At 39.3% G+C, this 26,384-nt stretch overlaps 1 protein-coding gene across 1 annotated transcript; it reads left to right on the plus strand.

Annotated features, from left to right (window-relative positions):
* Positions 1-2,671: 2,671 nt before the first annotated feature.
* Positions 2,672-25,480, plus strand: LOC110489187 (homeobox protein EMX1-like). The gene is made up of 3 exons (XM_021561804.2): positions 2,672-3,450; positions 22,827-23,011; positions 24,171-25,480. Exons 1-3 carry the CDS (start codon positions 3,108-3,110, stop codon positions 24,339-24,341), a joined length of 699 nt encoding a protein of 232 aa, XP_021417479.2. The 5' UTR covers positions 2,672-3,107; the 3' UTR covers positions 24,342-25,480.
* The last annotated feature ends 904 nt before the right edge of the window (positions 25,481-26,384 follow it).

Raw genomic sequence — 26,384 nt, forward strand, 5'->3', positions numbered from 1 at the left:
TCTATCCCAGATCTGATTTGAACAGAATATCAATATTATCTTTAAAAGTAAAAGTTTTTACTCAGCACGCACTTACCTTTACTGAGACCATTAAAATCCACTAGAGGGCATTGACCACATAATAGTTTGTGTGAATGCATTGACATGGAGGCTACATGTGCCCTTAAAAAAAACATGTATGTAGTTCTGTCATTGAGCTGTTCTTGTCTATTAATGTTCTGTATTAGGTAATGTTTCATGTTTTGTGTGGATCCCAGGAAGAGTAGTTGATGCTTTTGCAACAGATACTGGGGATCCTAATAAAATGCCAAAAAAAAAATAGAGCTCCCAAAGTAACTAATGAATTCACTTGAAATCATTCATTCACCACCAAATGAAATGCAAATGAAAATAAATTATTAAACCAGCACAAGATTTGACAAAATGATGCCCCTCAACTTTACCCTTGACAAATGTACTTAACTAGGGCAATACTGTAACTATTTGAATTGATAAAGTTATTATTAAAATACTGATTTAATATCATCAACAACAATGTATATTTAATAACCGTTTTCTTCATTCCATTTCTCATTCAATGTACTGAAACCATGAAGGTAATCTGTAATGACCTGATGTTGTCCATGAACGTTCCATTCATCAGAGTTCTATAAACGGCTCATGTTTTTCATGTCCTTTATACTGTAGCTTACTATGTATAATAAAGTAAATTACAGGCATTTCCTATAACACATCCTATTTCTGTTCCTTTCTGAATAGAGTAACCTCATTCCTTGTAAAAGGGACTTAACTCCAGTTAGCTGATTCAAGGCAGACCATGCAGGGGGACAATAATCACATTTTAACTCAGCTTCACACCCCTGCGTGCCTACAAAAACTCCAGCTGCTTAAAACCTCCTTTCAGACCAGCAAATTCTGTCATTAATTGCCAGAGGCAAAATTAATAGTTGTTAATGGCCACCTGAATCAAAGGCTCCGGGGCTAGATCTGCCAGTAAAACCTATTAATTCTATACAGGGGGACTGGGCGGTATAGGATTGGTATAGGGAACAAGAGGGGTGGAGAGTAAACTCCTTTGGGACTCAAAGGACTCTTTGGCCCTTGGTGGTTCACATCAGCTTCCACAGAGCAGATCATGAAAGATGGAAGCAGGGGGCTTTTGTGGTTCGTCCTGATTATTTCTCCCCTGAAAGGACTGACATCTGTCCTGGGTTCCTGGGACTGGCTGTTCCTCTGATCTACTGGTACCCCCACCTCTCCCTCAACAACATCTAAGATGGTAACTACCAAAAGAGGGAGGGAAGGTACCCTGGACATAGCGTAAAGAGGACATATTTCCCAGACCTTTGACCTTAGTAAAACAATACCTCTTTAACTGACCTATTCTCAAAAGGAGTTTCATTTAGCAGACCTATAGGCCTATTCTGTAAAGGACCTCCATTTAGCAGACCTATAGGCCTATTCTGTAAAAAACTTTCATTTAGCAGACCTATAGGCCTATTCTGTAAAGGAGTATCAAATATCAGATCTATAAGCTCATTCTGTAAAGGACTTTCATTTAGCAGACCTATAGGCCTATTCTGTAAAGGAGTATCAAATATCAGATCTATAAGCCCATTCTGTAAAGGACTTTCATTTTGTAGACCTATAAGCCCATTCTGTAAAGGACTTAAATTATTTTCAGTCATCAGTGGTTTTGGATACCTTGACTAAAAAAAAATCATAGTAAACCTCAGAGATATTTTGTAGTTAATCCCTAGAATTATCAGGGACTAGTCTGATGACTAGTCTGATCTTTGACCTAGAATTAAATTGATCAATAAACCTACAGGTGCCACTGTCAGATATGGGCTATAAGATAGGAAATAGATATGGGCTATAAGATAGGAAATAGATATGGGCTATACGATAGGAAATAGATATGGGCTATAAAATAGGAAATAGATATGGGCTATAAGATAGGAAATAGATATGGGCTATACGATAGGAAATAGATATGGGCTATACGATAGGAAATAGATATGGGCTATAAGATAGGAAATAGATATGGGCTATAAAATAGGAAATAGATATGGGCTATACGATAGGAAATAGATATGGGCTATAAGATAGGAAATAGATATGGGCTATAAAATAGGAAATAGATATGGGCTATAAGATAGGAAATAGATATGGGCTATACGATAGGAAATAGATATGGGCTATAAGATAGGAAATAGATATGGGCTATAAAATAGGAAATAGATATGGGCTATAAGATAGGAAATAGATATGGGCTATAAGATAGGAAATAGCAGAATAACTCATTTGTGTGAGAATCTTTTTTTATGGTTTTCTATTACAATGCTAATTTCCTAGATTTTAGGGACCATTTGGGGACGGGACATAGGGAATAATAAACTTGTTTTGAGTAAGTTATAATTAGTCAATCATTAACAAGAACATCTCATATTATGGTGCTTCTGATTTAATATGATATCACTTTGCAACATTTAAATAAACGTATATGGATAGGCTATTATTAGTCACAAGTCAATTCAATGGAGCATAAGTCAATCATTCAGACTAACAAAATGGCTGTCATCCGCTAGGCTACACGGTCGTATCTGCGCATGCCCACCACACCTCTGTCACCGACAGTAGAGACCAGGTATTGAGTCTGACGAGTGACAGGCTCTTTCTCAAAGGCTTAGCCTACTGATCCTGGCTCCCAATACAGCACAGTCCAACAATGGTTTCCAGGAGTGATGAGACCGAGACAAGAGCCAGGCTGTCATAAACCTAAAGTAATCACAGACTAATAGATCTGACGTTGCAGTGGTAACTAGAACCGAAACTTGATTTTTGGCATATTGTTACAGCAGAGAAAACCGGACGATATCCTGAGACAAGTGACGGAGACAACTGAACCGGCTCTACAGGCAACCCGCTTCCAGACGTCCACTGATATTGGCAACGAGGTTTGCACGCGCAAGGAACTGCGAGTTATGGATTTCCCGGGAACTGTTCTACTGCTTCTGTTGTGAGGTTTTCTTCTGCATCACCTGTTTTATAACAGTGTTATTGAATATATTATTAGAAATATATAAACTACAACCTATTTGATCATGTACCAACACAGTAAGAAATGTTTTACCATCGAATCCCTGGTTGGGAAAGACGTGAACTCTTCGACTACCGGCGACGAACCGATCAGACCTACAGCGCTGAGGTTCACGGAATCAATTCACCCGGCGCCCTTTGGGAGTTGTTTCCAGAACTCCGGCAGGACTTTATACAGCAGTCCAGACATGATGTTCCCTGACCCGGGCACACACACAGGGAACTCCGGTCTGCCCCTGCATCCCCTCCAGCTTCCATCTCAGCCTTTCTTCAACCCGCATCAGAGAGACACGTTGAATTTCTACCCGTGGGTTCTTCGAAACAGATATCTCGGACACAGGTTCCAAGGTAAGCGAACAAGTACTTTAATTGAACGAATATTGTTAAATTATTTTAAATAATATCATAGGTTTATGCATATCCTTGTTATTGCACACGTATGGGGACATATTACGCACGAGCTAAATTACAATGAGTGTAAGCATTAGAATTGAGAACTCACTCTATAGTTCCGTGATGGAAGAAATGTCCCTATGATCCCTGAACATGCAACATGTTGGTAGGGATGGTAATTTATTCAGGAAACAAAAAAATTCTAAAAAAACGTCGTAAACAAAGCAACAAAAACAGGATCAATGCAAATGACTGAAACTACTGTTTGCAGAGGACAAAGTTTCAACATCCAGCTATAGTTATTTTACTCCTTAAGTTATAGGTCTATTCATTATTGCTACATTTTCTGAGATTGGATGCATTAAAATAAGCATAAAACAACGCACCCAGGCGTTGAACCCGCCGGTAGCTTAAAAAGCCTGTAAAAAACATAAAGGCATTCTTTTCGTCCATTTCCAGTAGTGATTTAAAAAACCCATTAATACATGTTTTAATTCAATGAAAGTAGACTATATTGTTTATTTTTTATGCATTTATTCATTTACACATCGAAGCCATTGCACTTTCTTATAATATCTGTTCCGATAAAGTTGTTAGGAGATCAATAGTCTAATATGTTTAATCATAATAATAATAATAATAATAATAATAGGGTAAATTCAATTAAATGTGTAAGTTGTATGCAATTATTGAAATAAAATAGGCCTATAATCAATAATTATTTCACTTTTGCCTAACCATTCGTTTTAGGTTTTGCATCATTCAAAAAGTCAATCATAAGTAGTGGTGCAAAAAGTACCCAATTATCATACTTGAGTAAAAGTAAAGATGTCTTAACAGAAAATTACTAACGTAATAGTAAAATACGACTTGAATAAAAGTCTAAAAGTATTTGTTTTTTAAATATACTTAAGTATCAAAAGCACAAATATAAATGATTTCACATTCCTTATATTAAGCAAACTGGACGGCACGATTTTCTTGATTTTAAAATTTACGTATAGCCAGGGGCACACTTCAACACTCAGACATAGTTAACAAACGAAGCATTGTGTTTAGTGAGTCTGCCAGATCAGTGGCAGTAGGGATAACCAGGGATGTTCTCTTGAGAAGTGCGTGAATTGGACCATTTTCCTGTCCTGCTAAGCATTCGAAATGTAACGAGTACTTTTAGGTGCCAGAAAATGTATGGAGTAAAAAGTACATTATTTTCTTTAGGAATGTAGTGGAGTAAAAGTAAAAAATATATATAAATAGTAAAGTGAAGTACAAATACCCCAAAAAACTACTTAGTAGTACTTTCAAGTATTTTTACACCACTGATTATAAGGATTTTTGTTTCTCAAATATTTAGATATAATTACCGTAACTAATATTTAATTAGACAATTTAATGTTCAAAGTTATTTGGATTAAAAGTAACAAAAGACAGGAATAATGTAATATTATTAATTTGTAATCATATTATAGTATTATAACAAATAATAACATAAATAATAAACAATAAACAAATAATAACAATATTATTTAATTGAAATTTGCTTTGTGTTCAAATTTTGATTTAAGGGCTGCATATTTCTGATAAGACAATGGACCAGATACAAAAGTCTTTAGGAACCAAATAAATCCATGAGAGAAATTGAATATTGGAAAATCTCAGGATTCAGTGACCAAAACTTTAAATCTTCTTACTCAAGCTATGTGCAGTGCATTCATGCAATATATGGTGAACCTCCTTAATAACTGATGCTGGGTGGTCCTCAAAAAACAAAGCAATTTGTTAAACCAGACAGATCAATAACTTTCAACACTCATCTCATTAACTCAGTGGACAGCAGTAGTTAGCCACATCAGGTGTGCTCTCAGGTATGTTACACTCTGACCAATCCGCCCAGGGCTGTATTCACAGTGTCTCAGGGTATTAGTGCTGATCTAGGATCAGCCTTTTAGATCATTAATGAATGAGATTATGAGGACAAAGGGGGGAATCTGATCCTAGATCAGCACTCCTCTTCTTTACGGTCCTGTCCAGGCAACCTTCAGGGTGTACCTCAGTCAGGTAATCAGTGGGAGTCAGAGGTTGTTGTCACTGTTGCTCAGATCAGGATCTCAGATAAAGTGGCTTTGTTTACAGACACAGCCGATCCACTCACTGATGGTGTCCAATAACCATGAAAACTAGTGTTTAGACAAGGCTAACTACAGACCGGAGGAGTGAGAGGAGAGGATTAGCCATCATGACTGTCACTTACTGTTAGGGATGGATGGGAGATTTATTTTCTTTCATACTCCCCACACTTCCTGAGAGGCTGAGAGAGAGAGAGAGAGAGAGAGAGAGAGAGAGAGAGAGAGAGAGAGAGAAAGACAGAGAGAGAGAGAAGTACAATATAAACAGGTTCGTAGGTCTTACACATGTGAGCAGCTCTTTATATTGGGGTGCATTTCAGTGTGTAATCTCTGGGGTACATTTGAGTGTGTATGAGATTGTTATGGGATTGTTATCATCAGGAAGGAGGGCAGACAGTTCATTCACCCATCTCATCTCCCAATGGTCTGATGGTCTGGAGGTTTGCTTTGACACATTTTTATTCATTAGGAGGTGTTGAATGTCAGGAGGTTAACTGATAGGATAACAGGGCATTGTAAACATTATTTTCCAAACATATTGGATAGTTCATAGAAAACTCCTCTTTTGTTTTTGTTTCAGTCTTTGGTTTATAATCAGACAGAAAAACAATCAATCAATCAATCAATCAATCAATCAATCAATCACTGAAATAAAGACGGACTGTGTGAGGAGGATAAAACATTATGATTACTTGCATATAAAATCCAATAGATACAAACGTTGTATGTAAAGAATCATTTATGCAGGAATTGATAGTTTCCTTTTCACATTCATTAATTAGCTCTCTACACGTATACTTTATAGTCCATTTAGTGATAAACGGAAATAGGTCATCCTAGTCCTTAATAACAGCCATCCGGCTCCCTCTGTATTCATCCATCCAGGGTTAGAATGAGAGATTGGCCCCCACCACTACCCAGTGTGTAGCTGACTGCTGACAAGACCATTCTTGTTGGTGCCAAGGGACTGGTGTTATTGGTGATGAACACAGCTCTCTGGCTGGCGCTGCCATCTGCTCCCTGGTAGTCATGTTGGAGGCATGTTCCCCCATGTTCCCCCACCCGCTGACTACAGGCCAGAGTGTTGAAGGCTCATCGCCTGGAGGGTATTCCCTCTGTGGTTGGGGCTGAGCCTTACAGTTTAGGGTTAGTATTCACAAAGAGTCTCGGAGTCGGAGTGTTGATTTAGGATCAGGTCCCAGAGTCCATATAATTATATTTATTATGCTCTATAAGGCTCTATTGATCCTAGATCAGCACTCTTACTGAGTGGAGGTCTGAGCAGAACCAGCATTAGTGTTCAGGCCTAGTGTTCAGCCTGGTGAGTTCCTCCCCAGTCTCAGTCTTCTCCAGGGGGATGTGAGTGGAGGTGACGCCACTAACGCCATGCAACAGATGATGCCAGTCTGCCTGTCTATCTGAGTGGCTAAACCACCAGCCAGAACTAGCATGGGGTTCACCAGTGTGTGATAGGAGGGAAAATTCTCAAGGAAAATCATATTGTTTATTTCCTTATCAATGCATTACTATATTAGATGAAAACTACAATAGTTACTACTGTTAAAAATTAAGACTTTAACACGATATATATTACATTACATTCTCCTAAATTTATTTAATTCGGCCTAACGCTGAGATTTACAAAATAAATGTACCACAAAATGGAGATACTATTTAGTTATTGGACCCTAAAACCAGGAAATCCTGTGACTTCTGTGACAGTATGGCTCGTTGGTGTTCAGTGCCCCTTGAGAAGCATTTAAGACTAAAGTTTTCATCACCTGCAGCTGCAGTGGATCTCTTTTTACATTCACCTGCTCTACCAGAGTCGCGCTCCTCACATTCTCTCTCTTCAGAGGTGTCTCTATTGTTATCTTCTCTGATGTTCAAAGCATTTTCGGCACGCCAGCTGAAGATGGTTGTTAATGACAGTCCTGTGGCAGAAAATATGCATTCTTTAGTTAGCTAACACAGCTGAAGTGCTGGAGAGCATACCGTATTTGGTGCAGACCCCAATATACTGTTATCCATGGCATTGTTAGTGCTATAGCCTATTTATTGTAGCAGTAAGGGGTGCTACAGTGCCTTCAGAAGTATTCACACCCCTTGAGTTTTTCCACATTTTGTTGTGTTACAGCCTGAATTTAAAATGTATAACATTAAGATTTTGTGACACTGGCCTACATACAATAGCCCAAAATGCCAAAGTGGAATTATGTTTTTAGAATTTTTTACAAATGAATTAAAAATGAAAAGCTGAAATGTCTTGAGTCAATAAGTATTCAACCCGTTTGTTATGGCAATCCTAAATGAGTTCAGGAGTGAACATTTGCTCAACAAGTCACATAATAAGTTGCATGGACTCACTCTGCGTGCAATAATAGTGTTTAACATTATTTTTGCATGTCTACCTCATCTCTGTACCCCACATACAATTATCTATAAGGTTCCTCAGTCGAGCAGTGAATTTCAAACACAGGTTCAACCACAAAGACCAGCGAGGTTTTTCAATGGCTTGCAAAGAAGGGCTCCTATTGGGTAAAAAAATAAGAAATAAAAGCAGACATTGAGTATTCCTTTGAGCATGGTGAAGTTATTAATTACACTTTGGATGGTGTATCAATACACCCAGTCACTACAAAGATATGGGCGTCCATGAGGCCAATGTTGACTTTAAAACAGTTGCAGAGTTTAATGGCTGTGATAGGAGAAAACTAAGGATGGATCAACAACATTGTAGTTACTCCACAATACTAACCTAATTGGCTGAGTGAAGAGAAGGAAGCCTGTACAGAATACAAATATTCCATTTTTTTTTTTTTTATTATTAATTTTATTATTTACAATGACGGCCTGGGAACAGTGGGTGAAAGGCCTTGTTCAGGGGCAGAAAACATTTTTTTTACATTGTCAGCTCAGGGATTCGATCTAGCAACCTTTCGGTTACACACCCAACGCTCCAACCACTAGGCTACCTGCCGCCCAAAACATGCATCCTGTTTGCAACAAGGCACTAAAGTAAAACTGCATAACATTTGGCTAAGAAATGTCCTGAATAAAAAGCGTTATGTTTGGGGCAAATCAAACACAACACATCACTGACTACCACTCTTCATATTTTCAAGCATGGTGGTGGTTGCATCATGTTATGGGTATGCTTGTCATCGGCAAGGACTAGGGAGTTTGGAGCTAACCATGGAGCTAAGCATAGTCAAAAGCCTAGTGGAAACCTGGTTCAGTCAGCTTTACAACAGACACTGGGAAACAAATTCACATTTCAGCAGTACAATAACCTAAGACATACGGCCAAATATACACTGCATTTACTTAACATGACGACATTGACTGTTCCTGAGTGGCCTAGTTACATTGTTGACATAAATCTATGTCAAGTCTTGAAAATGGCTGTCTAGCAATGATCAACAACAAACTTAACAGAGCTTGATGAATTAAAAAAAATATATATTATGCAAATATTGTACAATCCAGGTGTGCAAAGCTTTTAGAGGCTTACCTTGAAAGACTCACAGCTGTAATCACTGCCAAATGTTATTCTGACATGTATTGACTCAGGGGTGTGAATACTTATGTAAATGAAAGATTTCTGTGTTTAATTTTCAATACATTTACAAAAATGTCTAAGAACATGTTTTCACTTTGTCATTATGGGGTATTGTGATGTCATTATGGGGTATTGTGATGTCATTATGGGGTATTGTGATGTCATTATGGGGTATTGTGATGCCATTATGGGGTATTGTGATGTCATTATGGGGTATTGTGATGTCATTATGGGGTATTGTGATGCCATTATGGGGTATTGTGATGTCATTATGGGGTATTGTGATGTCATTATGGGGTATTGTATGTAGATGTGTGAGGATTTATTTATTTTTAATCCATTTTGAATTTAGGCTGTAACACAACAAAATGTGGAATAAGTCAAGGGGTATGAATACTTTCTGAAGGCACTGAGTTTACAAAACATTATAAATGGCATTTCCCATGACATAGAGCAAGGGTCTCCAACCTTTTCTAGCATAAGAGCTACTTCAAAAAAAATGTAACATGTCACAAGTTAAAAAAAAAATTCCTAGTCATTAAATAGGCCCATTCTTCTCTTCTCCCCTGCAACTCTTCCCTGGGTCCTTGGTGTACAAGATAAAGTAGTGCGCTGTATTTTATGTCAATATACCTTGTAAAATAACGGTTCACAAACAACTCTAAGGGAGGCCTTATAAAATCTGAGATTTTTTTCCCAAATTCTGTTTCATATTTTCCCAAATTCAATATACCTTTCTCAGTTTTAGTTTTCCTGGTTTTAGTTTAGTTTTTCGCAATCAAAAATACAATTGTTCATAGAGAAACAACGAAATTGGACGTTCTGTGTTGATGGCAATGCTAAAATCATATCACATTTGTTTTAGGTCTGGAAGAAAACAAACACATTCAGATTTTTTTTGTGTAATTCCCCTTTAATTGCGCATCTAGCGAGTGAGGATTGTGCCATCTAATGTGCTGCTCTAGCGATGGTACTAGTGGCAAAGTTAGTAAATAACAAATAATAGATACAAATGATATACTCATGATATACTTCTGCCAGGTAAGCAAGCCTACTTTGCAGTTAACATTTAATTGAGAAGGTTTGGGGGAAAGTATTTCTGTCAACCCACAAGACGTTTATCACATCAAATCGCCACACATGGAGTGATTAGCAAACACATGCACCACACAGACATACAGGGGCAATATTGCTGGAAATTAATTGGCAAATATTGTGTTAGGTTTGCCCTTTTAAACCAGTAGTAGCTAACCAGGGTGGGATAATGTCAATCTTGCGTCGATAAGATAGTAGCTTGGAACTTGCTGCGTCTGATGTTTGTGAGATTTGTTAATGACAGTATGCGGTGGAACACATGAAAATCACATTACCTTCAGAATTGTTTGGCAAACTACTCAGCGATCGACCTGTTGGAGACCCCTGAGACACAGACTGTCCAGGTGAATCCAGGTGAAAGCTATGGTCCCATTTTCATGTCACGTGTTAAATCCACTTCAATCAGTGTAGATGAAGGGCAGGAGACAGGTTAAAGAAGGATTTTTAAGCCTTGAGTCAATTGAGTATGTGTGCCATTCAGAGGGTAAATGGGCAAGACAAAAATATTTAACTACCTTTGAACGGGGTATGGTAGTAGGAGCTAGGCGCACCGGTTTGTGTGAAGAACTGCAACGCTGCTGAGTTTTTCGCGCTCAACAGTTTCCTGTATGTATCAAGAATGGTTCACCACCCAAAGGACATCCAGCCAATTTGACACAACTGTGGGAAGCATTGGAGTCAACATGGGCCAGCATCCCTGTGGAACGCTCTCGACACCTTGTAGAGTCCATGCCCTGAGGAATTGAGTCTGTTCTGATGGGAAAATGGGGGAGGGGTACAACGCAATAGGACGGTGTTCTTAATGCTTTATACACTCGGTGTATATTCATCTGTGCATGTTGAAAAACATTGTTGTAGCATTGTTTTGAATAGAAGCTGAGGAAACCTGCTATTAGCTAGTATTACCTGGTGCTAATAAGAAATATTATTTATTTATTTGATATATTAGGATCCCCATTAGTCGACGCCGATGGCGACAGCTAGTCTTACTGGGGTCTGACACATAACAAATAATACATTACAGACAAAAAAATTTACAATTGACACACATTTGGGGCGGCAGATAGCCTAGTGGTTAGAGCGTAGAGGCGGCAAGTAGCCTAGTGGTTAGAGCGTGGAGGCGGCAGGTAGCCTAGTGGTTAGAGCGTAGAGGCGGCAGGTAGCCTAGTGGTTAGAGCGTGGAGGCGGCAGGTAGCCTAGTGGTTAGAGCGTAGAGGCGGCAAGTAGCCTAGTGGTTAGAGCGTAGAGGCGGCAGGTAGCCTAGTGGTTAGAGCGTAGAGGCGGCAGGTAGCCTAGTGGTTAGAGCGTAGAGGCGGCAAGTAGCCTAGTGGTTAGAGCGTAGAGGCGGCAGGTAGCCTAGTGGTTAGAGCGTAGAGGCGGCAGGTAGCCTAGTGGTTAGAGCGTAGAGGCGGCAGGTAGCCTAGTGGTTAGAGCGTAGAGGCGGCAGGTAGCCTAGTGGTTAGAGCGTAGAGGCGGCAGGTAGCCTAGTGGTTAGAGCGTAGAGGCGGCAAGTAGCCTAGTGGTTAGAGCGTGGAGGCGGCAGGTAGCCTAGTGGTTAGAGCGTAGAGGCGGCAGGTAGCCTAGTGGTTAGAGCGTAGAGGCGGCAAGTAGCCTAGTGGTTAGAGCGTAGAGGCGGCAGGTAGCCTAGTGGTTAGAGCGTAGAGGCGGCAGGTAGCCTAGTGGTTAGAGCGTAGAGGCGGCAGGTAGCCTAGTGGTTAGAGCGTAGAGGCGGCAGGTAGCCTAGTGGTTAGAGCGTAGAGGCGGCAGGTAGCCTAGTGGTTAGAGCGTAGAGGCGGCAGGTAGCCTAGTGGTTAGAGCGTAGAGGCGGCAGGTAGCCTAGTGGTTAGAGCGTAGAGGCGGCAGGTAGCCTAGTGGTTAGAGCGTTGGGCCAGTTGCTGAATCTAATCCCTGAGCTGACAAGGTAAAAATCTGGCCTTCTGCCCATGAACAAGGCGGTTTACACACTGTTCCCCGGTAGGCCGTCATTGTAAATAATAATTCGTTCTTAACCGACTTGCCTAGTTAAATAAATGTAAAACATTAATGTGTGTGTGCATCTATCAGTTACACATACATGTTAGTTCATACACACAACAAGTAGGTCACATGGGGGAGAGGTGGTGTTGCTGTTCACTTCCGCTACATAAGATGGAAGGAAGTTCCATGCACTCATGGCTCTGTATAATACTGTACCTTTTCTTGAATTTGTCCTGGACCTGGGGACAGTGAAAAGACCCCTGGTGGCATGTCTGGTGGGGTAACTATGTGTGTCAGTGCTGTGTGTAAGTTGACTATGCAAACCATTTGGAATTTCCAACCCGTTAATGTTTCTTATAAAAACAAGAAGTGACGAAGTCAGTGTTTCCTCAACTTTCAGCCAAAAGAGACTAGCATGCACAGTATTAATATTAGCCCTCTACAACGAAGAGCAAGACGTGCCACTCTGTTCTGGGCCAGCTGCATCTTAACTAGGTCTTTCTTTGCAGCTCATATGACTGGACAATAATCAAGACAAGATCAAACTAGAGCCTGCAGGACTTGCTTTGTGGAGTGTGGTGTCAAAAAAGCAGAGTATCTCTTTATTACGGACAGACCTCTCCCCATCTTTACAACTATTGAATCTTTTGACCATGACAGTTTACAATCTAGTAATTTAGTCTCCTCAATTTATTCAGCAGCCACACAATTCATTACCAGATTCAGCTGAGGTCTAGAACTTAGGGAATGATTTATACCAAATATAATTCTCTTAGGTTTAGAGATGTTCAGGACCAGTTTATTACTGGCCACCCATTCTAAAACTGATTGCAACTCTTTGACTTTTATTAGCTGTGGTTGTTGATGCGTATATGATTGAATCATCAGCATACATGGACACGCATGTTTTGTTTAATGCCAGTGGCATGTCATTGGTAAAAATATAAAATAATAGAGGGCCTAGAGAGCTGCCCTGTGGTACACCACAAGTTACATGTTTGACATTAGGGAAGTTTTCATTAAAGAAAACCCTCAGAGTTCTATTTGATAGTTCTGAATCCACTATATGGCAGAGGTTGAAAAGCCATAACATATGCTGAACAAACTGCTGTTCACAAATGCTCTCCATCCAACCTCACTGAGCTCGAGCTGATTTGCAAGGAGGAATGGGAAAAAATGTCAGTCTCTCCATGTGCAAAACTGATAGAGACGTACCCCAAGCGACTTACAGCTGTAATCGCAGCAAAAGGTGGCGCTACAAAGTATTAACTTAAGGGGGCTGAATAATTTTGCACGCCCAATTTTTCTGTTTTTGATTTGTTAAAAAAAGTTTGAAATATCCAATAAATGTCGTTCCACTTCATGATTGTGTCCCACTTGTTGTTGATTCTTCACAAAAAAATACAGTTTTATATCTTAATGTTTGAAGCCTGAAATGTGGCAAAAGGTCGCAAAGTTCAAGGGGGCCGAATACTTTCGCAATGCACTGTACGTTTTCTCAACAACAGCTTATGGTCAATAATATAAAAGACCGCACTGCAATCTAACAGTACAACTCCCACAATCTTCTTATTATCAATTTCTTTCAACCAATCATCAGTCATTTGTGTCAGTGCAGTACATGTTGAGTGCCCTTCCCTATAAGCATGCTGGAAGTCTGTTGTTAATTTGTTTACAGAGAAATAGCCTTGTATTTGGTCAAACACAATTTTTTCCAACAGTTTTCTAAGCGCTGGCAACAAGCTGATAGGTTTCCTGTTAGAACCAGTAAAGGCCTCTTTACCACTCTTGGGTAGCGGAATGACTAGTGCAGCTGGTAATTCCAGGCATGTCAAAGAAGATATTAAAAGTTGACCATAAGCAGATGTGATTTGTTATGCTAGGTGAGAAACTGTACGGTTGTTTCCAAAAAAATAGTGCTTTCATTGAACTCATTTAATAGTCTGTAGTAGAGAGCCAGGTCAGTTTCGAACTAGGTTTATATTAGCATGACATTATCCCTATAATATTGTAGTGTGTGCAAATCTGTCATTAAGGCAAAGGGTGGCTACTTTAAACTATATTTTTGATTTGTTTAACACTTTTTTTGGTTACTTCATGATTCCATATGTGTTATTTCAATTCTACAAATTCTACAAATTCTACAATTCTACAATGTAGAAAATAGTAAAAATAAAGAAAAACCCTTGAATGAGTAGGTGTGTCCAAACTTTTGACTGGTACTGTATACAAATTATCATAATGTCACAATATAGAGAGGAGAAAAGTCACTGAACGGGCCATCAACAGTGGTAATATAATCCTCTATTTCTGAATCAACCTGCCATCTACAGTGGTAATATAATCCTCTATTTCTGAATCAACCTGCCATCTACAGTGGTAATATAATCCTCTATTTCTGAATCAACCTGCCATCTACAGTGGTAATATAATCCTCTATTTCTGAATCAACCTGCCATCTACAGTGGTAATATAATCCTCTATTTCTGAATGAACCTGCCATCTACAGTGATAATATAATCCTCTATTTCTGAATGAACCTGCCATCTACAGTGATAATATACTCCTCTATTTCTGAATGAACCTGCCATCTACAGTGATAATATACTCCTCTATTTCTGAATTAACTTTCCATCCAGTGTGGTAAGATACTCCTCTAGTTCTGAATGAACCTGCCATCTACAGTGATAATATAATCCTCTATTTCTGAATGAACCTGCCATCTACAGTGATAATATAATCCTCTATTTCTGAATGAACTTTCCATCCAGTATGGTAAGATACTCCTCTAGTTCTGAATGAACCTGCCATCCAGTGTGGTAAGATACTCCTCTAGTTCTGAATGAACCTGCCATCTACAGTGATAATATAATCCTCTATTTCTGAATGAACCTGCCATCTACAGTGATAATATAATCCTCTATTTCTGAATGAACCTGCCATCTACAGTGATAATATACTCCTCTATTTCTGAATGAACTTTCCATCCAGTATGGTAAGATACTCCTCTAGTTCTGAATGAACCTGCCATCCAGTGTGGTAAGATACTCCTCTAGTTCAGAATGAACCTGCCATCCACAGTGGTAGGATACCCCACAGCTTCTGAATGAAGTGGGAATCAGTATTGAAACTAGATGATCTACACTGAACACAATTATAAATGCAACATGCAACAATTTCAAAGATTTGACTGAGTTACAGTTCATATAAAGGAAATCTGTCAATTTAATTAAAATCATTAGGACCTAATCTATGGATTTCACATGACTGGGAATACATACACTACCGGTCCAAAGTTTTAGAACACCTACTCATTCAAGGGTTTTCCTTTATTTGTACTATTTTCTACATTGTAGAATAATAGTGAAGACATCACAACTATGAAATAACACGTATGGAATCATGTAGTAACCAAAAAGTGTTAAACAAATCAAAATATATTTTAGATTTGAGATTCTTCAAAGTAGCCACCTTTTCCCTTGATGACAGCTTTGCATACTCTTGGCATTCTCTCAACCGGCTTCACCTGGAATGCTTTTCCAACAGTCTTGAAGGAGTTCCCACATATACTGAGCACTTATTGGCTGCTTTTCCTTCACTCTGCGGTCCGACTCATCCCAAACCATCTCAATTTTGTTGAGGTTGCGGGATTGTGGAGACCAGATCATCTGATGCATCACTCCATCACTCTCATTTTTGGTAAAATAGCCATTACACAGCCTGGATGATTGTTGGGTCAGTGTCCTGTTGAAAAACAAATTATAGTCCCACTAAACCCAAACCAGATGGGATTGTGTTTCACTGCAGAATGCTGTGGTAGCCATGGTAGTTAAGTGTGCCTTAAATTCTAAATACATCACAGACAGTTTCACCAGCAAAGCACCCCACACCATAACACCTCCTCCTCCATGCTTCATGATGGGAACCACACATGCGGAGATCATCCGTTCACCCACACCATGTCTCACAAAGACACAGAGGCGGGATCCAAAAATCTCCAATTTGGATTCCAGACCAAAGGACAAATTTCCACCGGTCTAATTTCCATTTCTCATGTTTCTCATGTTTCTTGTCCCAAGCAAGTCTCTTCTTCTTATTGGTGTCCTTTAGAAGTGTTTTTTTTTGCAGTAATTCAACCGTGAAGGCCGGATTCACACAGTCTCCTCTGAACAGTTGATGTTGAGATGTGTCTGTTACTTGAACTCTGTGAAGCATTTATTTGGGCTGCAAATTCTGAGGCTGGTAACTGTAATGAACTTATCCTCTGCAGCAGAGGTAACTCTGAGTCTTCCATTCCTGTGAGGGTCCTCATGAGAGCGAGTGTCATCATAGCGCTTGATGGTTTTTGTGACTGCACTTGAAGAATCTTTCAAAGTTCTTGAAATATTATGTATTGTCTGACCTTCATGCCCTAAGGTAATGATGAACTGTCATTCTCTTAGCTTATTTGAGCTGTTCTTGCCATAATATGGACTTGGTCTTTTACCAAATAGGGCTATCTTCTGTATACCACCCCTACCTTGTCACAACACAACTGATTGGCTGAAATGCATTAAGAAGGAAAGAAATTCCACAACTTTTAAGAAGGCACACCTGTTTATTGAAATGCATTCTAGGTGACTACCTCATGAAGCTGGTTGAGAGAATGCTGAGAGTGTGCAAAGCTGTCTTCAAGGTAAAGGGGGGCTATTTGAAGAATCTCAAATATAAAATATATTTTTATTTGTTTAACACCTTTTTGGTTACTATATGATTCCATATGTGTTATTTCATAGTTTTGATGTCTTCACTATTATTCTACAATGTAGAAAATAGTTAAAAATTAAAAATAAAATCCCTTGAATGAGTAGCTGTTCTAAAACTTTTAGTGTTGTGAAACGGTAGAGTATATGCATCTGTTGGTCACAGATACCTTTAAAAAAAGGTAGGGGCGTGGATCAGAAAATCAGTCAGTGTCTGATGTGACCACCATATGATGCATGCAGCACGACACATCTCCTTCGCATACAGTTGATCAGGCTGTTCATTGTGCCACTTCAATGTTGTGCCACTTCAATGGCTGTGCTAAGTTGCTGGATATTGGTGGGAACTGGAACATGCTGTTGTACATGTTGATCCAGAGCATCCCAAACATGCTCAATGGGTGACATGTCTGGTGATTATGCAGGCCATGGAAGAACTGGGACATTTTCAGCTTCCAGGAATTATGTACTGATCATTGAGACATGGGGCCGTGCATTATCAAGCTGAAACATGAGGTGATGGTGGCGGATGAATGGCACGACAATAGGCCTCAAGATCTCATCAAGGTATCTCTATGGATTTAAATTGCCATCAATAAAATGCAATTGTGTGCATTGTCCGTAGCTTATGCCTTCCCATACCATTACCCCACCCCCACCATGGGGCACTTTGTTAACAACGTTGACATCAGCAAACCACTTGCCCACACAACGCCACACACACTGTCTGCCATCTGCCCGGTACAGTTGAAACCGGGATTCGTCCATGAAGAGCACACTTCTCCAGCGTGCCAGCGGCCATCGAAGGTGAGCATTTGCCCACTTACATCAGTTACGACGCCAAACTCCAGTGAGGACGACGAGCATGAAGATGGTTTCTGAAAGTTTGTGCAGAAATTCTTTGGTTGTGCAAACAAAACACTTTTATCAGCCCTCCGGGTGGCTGGTCTCAGATGATCCCGCAGGGGAAGAAGCCGGATGTTGAGGTCCTGGGCTGGCGTGGTTACATGTGGTCTGCGGTTGTGAGGGCAGTTGGACATACTGCCAAATTTTCTAAAACGACATTGGTGGCAGCTTCTAGTAGAGAAATTAACATTCCGTTTTCTGGTTACAGCTCTGATGGGCATTCCTGCAGTCAGCATTCCAATTCTCCCTCAAAACTTGAGACATCTGTGGCATTGTGTTGTATGAGAAAATTGCACATTTTAAAGTTACCTTTTATTGTCCCCAGCACTGTGTAATGATCATTCTGTTTAATCAGCTTCTTGATATGACACACCTGTCAGGTGGATGGATTATCTTGGTAAAGGGGAAATACTCACTCACAACAGGGATATAAACAAACTTTTTTTTTTTTTTGTGCATTTGGAACGTATCTGAGATCTTTAATTTCAGCCCATGAAACATGGGAACACTTTACATGTTGCGTTTATATTTTTGTTTAGTATACCTGGGGCTCCCAAGTGGCGCAGCAGTCTAAGGCACTGTATGTCAGTGCCAGAGGCATCACTACAGACACCCTGGTTCAAATCCAGGCTCTATCACAACCGGCCGTGAATGGGAGTCCCATAGGGTCTCACAATTGGCCCGGTTTGGCCGGTGTAGGCTGTCATAAATAAGAATTTGTTCTTAACTGACATCCCTGGTTAAATAAAAAAAATACTTCTAGAGGTTTTATTGAGTCTAGCCTAAGAAAAGTATTCACAAAGATTTATGCAATAACTCACTTTAAATTACAGTATTATTTGTTACGTTGGCACTCCTATGCAATTTAACGTTTCTTATTTTGAAACACTTTGATCTGAATAGCAAACATACATTTCTCTCACAATAAACATATGCTTATAAAAAATTAGGCACTTGAGCAAATTTCAGGTTTGCTGAGTGCAAACTTGAACTGTGTGAAAATTCTGTGCAACTTCCAGCACACGTTTGCTGAGGCTGTACCCACTTTAAGTTACTGTTTCAAAAAGTATTCTACTGTGGCTATTTGATCATAATGTAGACTTAACAGAGTAGCCTACCATCAACAACAATTGAGAAATTGTATGTTGTTCAATATAGGACTACATTCCGTGAGTAAAAATAAATAAATAGACATTACCCTGTTGATCCACTTGTCCTTCAGACAAGGAGGTGACTGAACATGTTGTGGTGTCGATGCAGGAAACCACTTTACAAAATTAAAGATCTTTATTATTCCCATACCATAATTACAGAGAATCAGACAAATTATTCTACCCTCTGCCTATTGGCTACTGAGATCATAATTACAGAGAATCAGACAAATTATTCTACCCTCTGCCTATTTGCTACTTAGATCATAATTACAGAGAATCAGACAAATTATTCTACCCTCTGCCTATTGGCTACTGAGATCATAATTACAGAGAATCAGACACATTATTCTACCCTCTGCCTATTGGCTACTTAGATTATTCAAGCATGTCTGAAAATACAACATTGCCCCTTAATTAAAGACAAAAAAAAGCTTTTACCTGACTCGCTTTTCAAAGATGTACAGCTTTTCTTCTCTTGTAGGAAGAAATCACTCCCCCATTGCTGACTACAAATAATATATAACTGGGCTAATAACTCACTAAATAGCAAGGATATGAACAAATGTGCACATTTGGCTACATGCAGCTCTCGCTTTGATCTCAAAACAAGCGCATCTACTCATGACCGCTCATCCTGTTAACACAGTCCAGTTCAAAGTGAATGGCACAGATCCATATATGGCAATGGTCTATTTACATATAGGCCTACTGCAGCTCTGATTGGTTATGCCGCACTGGTCTGGTCTGTGTAGAGTACGGGGCCTGACTCGTGCCTGATAGTGTTTAACTAAGTTGGAAAACTCTAGAAAGTTGAGTGAAGTTCAATCTAGTGCATCTCTCTGTGCGGTAGTCCCAGGGGTGCGCACGAGCGCAGCTGAAGGCCTCAGTTTAGCTGAACTTGGCTAGCCGAACTGAACGAGTGTGCTCACAAACTCCCTTAAAAGACCGTCGCTTGAAAAATGAGAAAATAAGCAGCAATGGTAAAATACCTTCGCTTGAAAAATGAGAAAAAAATCAGCAATGGTACTGTTTTTCCCTTTTGAGACGCCATAGCCAGTATACACTTCCTCAAAATAGTCAGAATTAATCTAAGATAACTCAAGAAATGTGTAATTAATTTTGACGTTTAGTCGCGCAATTTTACATCTAACTAAGATGTTGACCAATCACCGACGAAGAGGCGTAGACTTCGGCTCCAAACTTCGGCTTGCTTCCAGAAAAAAAGTGTTCCCGAACAACCGAAAAAACCCTCACCGAAGTCCAAAACAAACAAAATGTCGTCATAATATGTGCACGAACTCTACCGACCTGTTTCAGCTGGGAAGAATGCAGACACATTTATTATTAGAGGGAACATTGGTCATGACCTTCATATATCCGTTTTTTTTTCTTCTTTCAAATGTTCTTCTCTCTCTCTCTGTGTGTGTGTGTGTGTGTGTGTGTGTGTGTGTGTGTGTGTGTGTGTGTGTGTGTGTGTGTGTGAGGAACCATTAGGCTCGTTGTTGAAAGTCCCTGGAGGTGGATGCCGTCCATGTTGGCTGAACCAACATGTCAATCATTCAACTCTACTATTTCCTAACTGTGATGACATTCAACTCTACTATTTCCTAACTGTGATGACATTCAACTCTACTATTTCCTAACTGTGATGACATTCAGCACTACTATTTCCTAACTGTGATGAAATTCAGCACTACTATTTCCTAACTGTGATGACATTCAAACCTTATGTGTAATGCATACAGTATATCATCTCCTTAACGATAAATCTGTCTACATACTAGAACAAGCATGTGGAATGAGGTGTGGTAGCATTGTGAAATGGAGGGATAATGTCACAACCAAACATTAGTAGCGTTTACCTGTACATTAATCAATTACTCACGTTATGGGAAAGTGTCATGAATGATGAGTCAAGTGAAGATGCCCATCGGGGCACATTCATATGGCTGATACTGGCCTAGAGAGCAACATGCAATGTGTTTCAACACTGATGTCCTGCTTAGCAGCATGCAACACAAATCAACACTGATGTCCTGCTTAGCAGCATGCAATACATATCAACAATGATGTCCTGCTTAGCAACATACAATACTGATGTCCTGCTTAGCAACATGCAATACAAATCAACACTGATGTCCTGCTTAGCAACATGCAATACATATCAATACTGATGTCCTGCTTAGCAGCATGCAATACATATCAATACTGATGTCCTGCTTAGCAACATGCAATACTGATGCCCTGCTTAGCAACATGCAATACATATCAACACTGATGCCCTGCTTAGCAACATGCAATACATATCAACAATGATGTCCTGCTTAGCAGCATGCAATACTGATGTCCTGCTTAGCAACATGCAATACTGATGCCCTGCTTAGCAGCATGCAATACTGATGCCCTGCTTAGCAGCATGCAATACTGATGCCCTGCTTAGCAACATGTAATACTGATGTCCTGCTTAGCAACATGCAATACTGATGCCCTGCTTAGCAGCATACAATACTGATGCCCTGCTTATTCAGTTCTTTGTCCTCCCTTTGAGGTGTAATTGGACAAGCTATTGATCACAAACAACACCAAAGCCTACAAACAAACCATTAGTATCAGTTTGCTGAGTTGTACAACAGTTAGTATAATATAGTTAGTATACCGCAGTTAGTATACTATAGTTAGTATACTATAGTTAGTATACTATAGTTAGAATACAGCAGTTAGTATACTATAGTTAGTATACTATAGTTAGTATACAGCAGTTAGTATACTATAGTTAGTATACAGCAGTTAGTATACTATAGTTAGTATACTATAGTTAGTGTACTATAGTTAGTATACTATAGTTAGTATACTATAGTTAGTATACAGCAGTTAGTATACTATAGTTAGTATACTATAGTTAGTATACAGCAGTTAGTATACTATAGTTAGTATACTATAGTTAGTATACTATAGTTAGTGTACTATAGTTAGTATACTATAGTTAGTATACTATAGTTAGTATACTATAGTTAGTATACAGCAGTTAGTATACTATAGTTAGTATACTATAGTTAGTATACAGCAGTTAGTATACTATAGTTGGTATACAGCAGTTAGTATACTATAGTCAGTATACTATAGTTAGTATACTATAGTTAGTGTACTATAGTTAGTATACTATAGTTAGTATACAGCAGTTAGTATACTATAGTTAGTATACAGCAGTTAGTATACTATAGTTAGTATACAGCAGTTAGTATACTATAGTTAGTATACTATAGTTAGTATACTATAGTTAGTGTACTATAGTTAGTATACTATAGTTAGTATACTATAGTTAGTATACAGCAGTTAGTATACTATAGTTAGTATACTATAGTTAGTATACAGCAGTTACTATACTATAGTTAGTATACAGCAGTTAGTATACTATAGTTAGTATACTATAGTTAGTATACAGCAGTTAGTGTACTATAGTTAGTATACTATAGTTAGTATACTATAGTTAGTATACTATAGTTAGTATACTATAGTTAGTATACTATAGTTAGTATACAGCAGTTAGTATACTATAGTTAGTATACTATAGCTAGTATACTATAGCTAGTATACAGCAGTTAGTATACTATAGCTAGTATACTATAGCTAGTATACTATAGTTAGTATACTATAGTTTTTCTCTTTACCGGTCTCTTTACACATACAACAAGAGCTGCTACAGGGTCATTCCTGTCTGTCAACCCTAAGTCTAACCCTTCACTTTCTCTCCTTCCTCTCCTCTCTCCAGATGAGGACAGCAGCCCAGAGAACCTGCTCCTTCATGGGCCTTTTTCCCGCAAGCCGAAGCGCATTCGGACAGCCTTCTCCCCCTCACAGCTCCTCAGGCTGGAGAGGGCCTTTGAGAAGAACCACTATGTGGTAGGAGCAGAACGGAAGCAGCTCGCCAGCGGCCTCTGCCTCACCGAGACACAGGTGTGTGATGAGGGGACTCAGCGATGTTGAACGCACCCTAAACCCCTAGGGCCTAAAAGCCCATTTGTGCTTGATCCGAAAATGTGTTCGGAGGCTCCGGATGGAGGGGTGTGACACAATTGGGAGGCTTGCGGAGGCCAAATCGAACTCTGTACCGCATCGTTATGCTCCTTCGTATAGCTCCGCGTTGACATGATTGGTTGACGGTAGGTCCAGTATGAACATAAACTCACTTCCTTGACAACTTCCTTGACAACAGCTCTGCTCAGCGAAGTGCAAGAAGTGTACATGCCCTGACTTTAGAGGCTGTATCATAGTAAATGCTGTATGGGCCACTGCAGAACGCGGATTTACCGTGCAAAGCCTTTAAGGCATGGCTGCATTCCAGAGCGCTGAAACAGGAGATATGAGTAGACTCGTAGTCAGAACTCCACAACGCCCCCTCAACCAACGTATAGCAAAACCAGGTTTCTCAACCACAAGCTGTTTGTCCTACGGTAGCTATCGGGATGGGCAAGGTGATGTCAATAAATGATGTAGCAGATTTCACAATGATTATTTATGAGTTCATTTCCCTAATCAACATCAGAAACACACTGCTGATAAACAGCAATTTAGGCTTTTCGCAATCCTCTCATGCAATTTATTATACATTGGGAATACAGTATTGCGATGTGCTGAACTTTTCATTTCAAAGGAATTAAACCAATAATTGAATCAAGCTTGTAAATGTGATATAAAAATTACAACCAGACAATGCCTGAAACATGAGATAGAAATATGTTGCTAACTGCAAACAGCTGTAAAGAACGAGAGTATGTGAAGCCTTAGGTAAAGGCAATGTTTGCCAGTGCTATAGAGACAATATGGAAGCAATAACAGTTTTACACCATGTGAAATATTGTGTTGCCATTGTTGCTAGGACACTTTGAAAAAAGATTTGCTTAAAAATCATAGGGGAGACACACGCAGACACTTTTATAACTAGGAAAGGTACATTTACTGAAGAAAATGTGTGTGCTTACTTCAGCTGTCTCATGGTGTTTCATGGACGTGGAAGAACAAGTAGTAGTAGTTTTTACAGCAAGCACATTGATACTATATATTTTGCCAATGTTTCTTCCAGTACTAAACGTGATATCTCTCCTTTCTCTCCCAGGTAAAGGTTTGGTTCCAGAACAGGAGGACGAAGCACAAGAGACAGAAGCTGGAGGAAGAGTCACCTGAGTCACAGCAGAAGAGGAAAGGAAGCCAGCACGTCAGCCGCTGGAGGGTGGCTACGCAGCAGGGCAGTGGCCCTGAGGACATCGATGTCATCTCAGAGGACTGACGTACGTCGTCGTTGTCACCTTGATTAAACCATCATAAATCATTTGTCATGAATGCAGACTGACTGACTGACTGCTGACTGACTGTGTCGGCAGTCTGTGTGCTCCTCTGAACACCTGGTTTGACCTTTCAATGAAAACGATCACTGCTTTAAGTTGGACCGAAGAAGGCCAAGTTCATCATTTTTATTACACAGCTCTGACTGCTGTAAACGTGGTGGACATCTGCATTTTGGTCTATGTTGCTTGCCGTAGCAGCACAAATGACTGAAGAGAGACGGTTTGACTGAGAGGAATCCATTCAATACAGTTGGTTACTCTATTGTCTACCTGAACTTGAGATTGTCCTTCCCTCACACTCACATTTAACAAAACATTGTCGTTGTTTTAGCGTTTTCAGTTTGTCGTGTAATTGTACAATGCTAAATATGCACAATATGTTTGAGGTCAAAAAATAAGCCATTGGTATGATAGCTATAGAGGAACCACCTAGAACCTGCTGATTCTGTTTAGGATTTTGTTTGTCTTAATTATAGTCTTTACACCAGTCCCACTGAAAAGTAGGTAACCACCACTACAGACAATACATCAGATGCCACATTACCCTGAGATATGTTTTGGAGTCTCACATTGGAATAGTTTGGACAATTTAAATTGTAACTATTTATGTACATCTAAAAATGTTATTCTATGCATATTTTGTCCTTGTTTTGTTTCCTCTGTATGTTTAAAAAGGCAGTGTTTGTCCAGTTTGTTACTCTTTAAATTCATTGCAAGTTTGTTTTTGCCCTTTGACAAATATTTGATCAATTCTACCGAGACCATGTAGAATGTACAGTTTCAGGCACATTACAACTTGTCCACGAGAATGACATGGAAAAACAAATGTACCTCAATACTACATTTATTTCAGCAACCATTACAATTCCTGTGATATCATGTTATGTAGCACTTCGTAGTGGGAATATATATATATATATATATATATATTTTTATTTGTTTTAAATAGATGTTAGAAATAACGCACTATAAGTAGGCCTACACTTTGATTTTCTTTGAGCCTTTGCCCCGAGAGTGAACGTTTTTTGTACTTTCTGTGTGTGGTCAGATGACTTTGGAAAATAAATAAACATCAACATACCATTATTTGTACAATACTACTGATATGTTATGTGCGAGGATGTCTAAGCGTTAATGCTATAACCTACTTTCAACATCTATAATTGTCGACACGCCAAACTACAAAACACATGTCGGTTAAAAGACAACGACACAGAACTTGAAAAAGTAAATTGATTCACGACGATTTGGTATTTGTTAAATGGTCTACACCTTTGTAGAACAGCTGTTAATATTTTTTGCGAACTGCGGTTGAATAGTCCAAGCTACTGATCAGCATAGTTTTGTGACATGTATACATTTTTTTAAAAATTTTTATAAAAAAGTACAGAAAGCCTAGTCTAGCCTATATACAGAGGCATGGTTATAGTTTATAACGCTTTATCTTGTGTTGTTAAACGTGTTATCCATAAGAAACCCAAATGGTCTGTGTTTTACTCATCTATATTCAGTCTGCAGATAGCCTTTATTATTAGGCCTATCCTAAATTATACATTCTCTATAATAGGGTTATTAACAATTAGCCTAGATTATTAATACACCTTTTGACGAAAACATTAAACATAAGGAGGTTCTTTAGACGGCAGTAGGCCTATTAAGTTAGGGCCAATCCTTTTTCAATGTATTCTCCGTCTGGACTTGCCTGTAGGTCTATAATCTGTAACTCAATGAGACACTGGATAGGTTGCGATGAGTGCAGGGCCAAATACGACGACACGTTCAAAGCGATATGAAGCAAGTTTAACATAACTCGGTGTCAATACACACGCTGTTCCGTCTCGTGCTCTTCAAAGGACATCTTTCACCAGAAATGTTGTTGTGCCAGAGATGTTTTTCTTTCCGGACACACCGAAGGACACGCGCAACACTTACAACAGCAAAAAATAGAGAATGACAAACGTAAATTGATTAGCATCTTAGGCCAT

This window comes from Oncorhynchus mykiss, chromosome 14, assembly GCF_013265735.2.
Source record: "Oncorhynchus mykiss isolate Arlee chromosome 14, USDA_OmykA_1.1, whole genome shotgun sequence".
Lineage (NCBI taxonomy): Eukaryota > Metazoa > Chordata > Actinopteri > Salmoniformes > Salmonidae > Oncorhynchus > Oncorhynchus mykiss.